This window comes from Sinocyclocheilus rhinocerous, unplaced genomic scaffold (genome assembly GCF_001515625.1).
Source record: "Sinocyclocheilus rhinocerous isolate Xijiao unplaced genomic scaffold, SAMN03320098_v1.1 scaffold257, whole genome shotgun sequence".
Lineage (NCBI taxonomy): Eukaryota > Metazoa > Chordata > Actinopteri > Cypriniformes > Cyprinidae > Sinocyclocheilus > Sinocyclocheilus rhinocerous.
Window position 1 is genome coordinate 1446858 of NW_015634026.1, and position 5327 is coordinate 1452184.

General features: G+C 36.8%; 1 protein-coding gene across 1 annotated transcript in view; it reads left to right on the forward strand.

The window, feature by feature from the left end:
- The first annotated feature begins 470 nt into the window (after nt 1-470).
- trpc2a (transient receptor potential cation channel subfamily C member 2a) overlaps nt 471-5327 on the forward strand; it is a 9788-nt gene continuing 4931 nt past the window's right edge. Inside the window, exons 1-6 of the mRNA XM_016559074.1 lie at nt 471-485; nt 2109-2801; nt 3702-3905; nt 4138-4302; nt 4437-4611; nt 4766-4966. Coding sequence (XP_016414560.1) covers nt 471-485; nt 2109-2801; nt 3702-3905; nt 4138-4302; nt 4437-4611; nt 4766-4966 — 1453 coding nt within the window. The remainder of the gene's footprint in view (nt 486-2108; nt 2802-3701; nt 3906-4137; nt 4303-4436; nt 4612-4765; nt 4967-5327) is intronic.

The window sequence follows — 5327 nt, forward strand, 5'->3', positions numbered from 1 at the left end:
CACATCTGATCCAGTGAACAAACAAACCCATCTACATCTTGGATGGCCTGAGGGTGAGTAAACATTCAGCACATTTTCATTTTTGGGTGAACGTTTCCTTAGCGTTAACGTTATTAGAGTTCAACAGCTTATCAAGCAACAAAAGTCGTATTGTAAAAGCAGAACTTAAACTGTAATTACCCAAATGAAATGCAACAGTACTGTGTGCTAATGAGTGTTCTCCTCAGGGAGCATCTGTTATTGGTGCTGAGTGGGTGGTACAGGCTAATTCCCAGAACAAGATGAGACATCAGTAGACAAAAACAAGGCTTGTACAGAAGCACAAAATCACTAAACAGGTCTTGGAGGTGACAACCATATTGTTCCTTTCTGGATTCATCTCTCAAGCTGACATGATAGAGCTGCTCACTATTTTGATCTGACGTATTTCTCAAAAGAAGTTTACTGATTTGGGGTGCTCCACTAAGAACATGGAAAACCTTACGGTGAGTTTCAGATTTAAAGGTTTTGATTGCAAGGCATTAAATGCAATAAGTGCCAAAAGTAATGGGTGGTTTTAGGCACAATGCAAAGCGAAGGGTCTAAAAGGCCACTACCTGTGGTAAAAATCATGGTAACTGATGGAATTGAATGGGTTATTGCCGTTATAAAACCACAGCAATATGGTAAAAGATAACAATGTTTAAGTAAATATATTTAAGTTTAAGGTTGCCAGCCAACATAGCAGCTTGACACATTAGTATAACGTAGAATGTGACTTTGAAAATAGCTCAGCCAATCAGAAATTTAATTTAATTAATTAATTTATGCATTTAGCAGACGCTTTGGACTTACAGTGCATTCAGGCTATACATTTTTTTACCAGTATGTGTGTTCCCTGGGAATCGAACCCACGACCTTTTGCGCTGCTAACGCAATGCTCTACCACTGAACCACAGGAACAATTTAGCGTTGGAACTGTCCATTTTAGAAATTTTATTATCCAACCGGTGAAGTATATATAAGTACCGTCAAACGATTAATTGCGATTAATCGCATCCAAATTAAAAATTAGTGTTCACATAATATATGTGTGTGTACTGTGTATATTGATTATGTATATATAAAGATACACACATACAGCATATATTTTGAAAATATTTCCATGTATTTGCATGTATATATTTATATTCATATAAATATATTTAATATATAAACGTAACATATTTTTCTTAAATATGTACATGCATATGTGTGTATTTATATATACATAATAAATATACACAGTACACACACATATATTATGTAAACAAAAACTTGTATTTTGGATGCGATTAATCGTCTGACAGCGGAAGTATACTACTGTTCACTAGTGTACTACTGTTCAAAAAATGTGAGGTCGGATGTTTTTGAACGAATTCTCTTATGCTCACTAAGGCTGCATTTATTTGGCCAAAAATAAAATGTATACACAGTAATGTTATGAAATGTCATTAGGATTGAAAATATTTTAATATATTTTAATATTTTTCTTCAGAAATCATTCTAATATGCTGATTTAGTGCTCAATAAGCATTTATTAGGCTAATATCTATGTTGAAAACAGTTGTGCAACAATATGTGTAAACAGTTTTTTTTAACCGTTTATTTATTTAAAACAGATTTTTTAAAATAACATTATAGAGGGAATGGTTAGAGAGTCGGACTCGTAACCCAAAGGTTGCGGTTTCGAGTCTCGTACCGGCAGGGCTTGTGGGTGGGGGGAGTGAATAAACGCAGAGCACTAATTCCGAGTATGGGTCACCATACTTGGCCACATGTCACGTCACTTTCATAAATATCTTTACTGCCACTTTTGATCAATTCATTCTTGCTGAATAAAAGTATTCATTTCTTTCAAAAAGAAAAAAAAAATCTGACCCCAAACTTTTGAACAGCAGTGCAATTGTAAAAAAGTGTGTGCAGTGTCAATAAAATTGTATTGTTTATTATGTATTATTATTGTATTATACAGTATTGCACCAGAATTTTCCTGGTTTTGTTTTTTTGAGTTTGCTTTTATTTCACCCTCTAATGATGGTTTGGTAAGGGTTTTTTAAAAATCTTCTGTGTCCCGTCTCTCTGAGCAGCCAGACAACTGGCGGGAGATTGTGAACAAGAAGCTTCACTTTCCACCGGAGCTGATCCCCGCCATCCAAGAGGGCAACATGGCCTGGGTGGACAGTCTCCTCTCCCTTGGTGACGGGATCATCCGCCAGCTGGACGAGTCTGAGGATCGGTTATGGAGGGAAGCGTTGAACCTTTCCATCCGACTGGGCAGCGAAGACATCATGACCTCCCTTCTGCTAGGCGTCAAGTTTGACTTCCGTCAGATTCACGAGGCTCTGCTGGTGGCCGTCGACACAAACCAGCCCAGATACGTCAAACACCTCCTGGACCGGCTGGATCAGGAGAAAGGCAACAAGATGGACGTTCGTTCTTTCAGCATGGCCATCTTCGACCACTCCATTGACGATTCTCAGTTCGCGCCAGGAGTGACGCCACTAACGTTGGCCTGCCAGAAGGACCTGTATGAGATCGTAACTATGCTGACCCAGAGAGGTCATGACATACCTCTGCCTCATTCCATCTCGTGCACATGCCTGGAGTGCCGCAACAGCCGGCAATACGACTTGCTCAAGTTCTCGCTGTCCCGTATAAATACATACAGAGGCATCGCCAGCCGCGCGTATCTGTCGATCACCTCAGAAGACGCCATGCTCAGCGCTTTCCACCTCAGCCGAGAACTGCGCAAACTCTCTAAGAAAGAACCAGAGTTTAAGGTGAGCGAAGAAAAATTCATTCATTTATAGAAAACATTGCAAATATTTAAAAAAAAATTACATTATTTGGAAAAACAAGAGTCAATTGTCTGTTTTTCGTGAACTACTAAGAATGGTCAGTGTTGGATAGTAACTGATTACATGTAATCTAGATTGCATAATCAGATTCCAGAAATTAAAGTACTTATTGAAATTAGATTATATTATGGCTTAAAATGCTCATAATCAGATTACAGTTATTTTTTATGTATTACATGATTATATGTTCACACAATGGTAGTAAATTATTCAGACTTTATTGATTCACCCCCCAATTTTTATTTATCTTTTTATATCTCCCTTTCTAAATGAATTTATCACTTATATACAGTTTGGGAAACCCTGCTGTAATGTAATGTTTAATGCATTTTATGGTGTTGATAACAAAGAATGGAGTATATTTTCTTTCTCTTTGTTATTTTTGTTGTTGTTGTTGTTGCACAGTAATCCCATTCAAGTCTAAATGATAAATTGGGTCAAAAGTACTCTAAAAGTAATCAAAAATTAGTCAAACTACATTACTTAATATGCAATCCAGATTATGTTACTAACAATTTTTGTCATGTTATTTGTAATCATTAATGGACTACAATTTGTAAGTAACCTAACCAGCACTGACAATATGCTACTAATAACTGACTCATTTAATTTTTTTACATGCATGTCCTTGCACAGATTATGCTTCATAATTTGACAATCAGGTTTTTCCTCTAATTGCCAAGTTTTCCACTGAGTTTTACCATCATTTGACATTGTCAGTATATTTAAAATAAGCTGTTTTCATAGTTACCAGCATTTGGTAAACACACTTATGAATTGATTTTTAACATTTCTTTCTCAAACCTCTTTATTGCTGTTTAGCCGCAGTACCTGGCGTTGGAACAGCTGTGTCAGGAGTTTGCAGTGGAGCTTCTGGGAATGTGCCGGAACCAGAGCGAGGTCTCCACCATCCTCAACAGCAATGAGGATGACAGCGAGGATGAAGAACTGGATGAACAGACGTTTGAGGAAGGCATCCCCAACCTCGCTCGTCTTCGACTGGCGGTCAACTACAATCAAAAACAGGTACTTCATTTTGGTTTAATTGCAGCAACTGACAAATGTGATAAAATGTCACTATCTATATACTAACTCTTTTTCATTTAGTTTCATTTGATTTATTATTTATTTCATTTTGATTGAGGAGAAACACGGGGCATGTGAACATCATCGTTTGACCCCTGCGTTCATGCCGTATGGGATGTCTGATTGATTGACAGTTGGCTGGGAGGCCTGACTGTTTGTTTTCCTCGTCTAGTTTGTGACTCATCCCATCTGCCAGCAAGTGCTCTCCTCCATTTGGTGCGGTAGCCTGTCCGGTTGGAGGGGAAGTCGAACTGCTTGGAAACTGCTGGTGTCTTTGGGGATTTTCATTGCCATGCCGTTTCTCTGCCTCGTTTACTGGATCGCCCCTAAGTCCAAGGTAAATTTGAGCCAGTGGTGATAACAATTAAATAACATCATAATGGCCCATGGGCCCATGCAAATAACCTTATTCAATACAGCTTAAAAGCATTTCAAATATTTATATGGACTTAACCTACTTTGTTCTGCCAGCTGGGTAAACTGCTGAAGGTTCCTGTGATTAAGTTCCTGTTACACTCGGCGTCATACATGTGGTTCCTCATCACTCTCTTGACGGAGTCGATTTTCATGGAGATCTACCGCAGCGATTTTGCCTCCCGAAAGCAGAACATTCTCCATAACTCTCTCCATATGATATGGGTTGCTGGTGGGTCATGCTGCCAAATAAAAATCCATAGGAAAACCACTTAATAGGCATTTAAATCCCTGAGTCTAGCCAATAATTGACTTTGATTTATTTAGAGAGAGTAAATGTAATGAGTATTGTCTAAAATAGAGTGTTTATCTTACTGCATTGGTAGGTTTCTTCTGGTTTGAGTGTAAGGAAGTTTGGATTGAGGGTTTGAAGAGTTACTTTCTGGACTTATGGAACATTGTGGATATGATGGTTCTGAGCATGTATCTGGCATCCTTCACACTGCGCATCCTCATCACGCTAAAGGGATATTTCCTCTGTCAGGACTCCAGCACTCAAGAACTGTGTGACTATTTCACCAACACAGGTGACATCTCACATATAGGCTTTATTTAACCAGCATTCTTTTAACTAGCCATCCATATATCACACTTACTGAAAGTAATATAGATAGATACAACATAATACAATAATAATAGTTATCTGTATTTTAATTAAACATTGTTATTAACAAATAGTTGAAATTAATTGAAATACAACAACAATAATAATATTGTTATCAACAAATACAGTTAAAATAATAATAATAATAATAATAATTATTATTATTATTATTATAAATTAAATAATAATAAGTATTATTATTATTATTATTATTAACAAATAGAGTTAGTATAATAATAAATAACAACAACAATAATAATAATAATAATAATAATAATAATAAT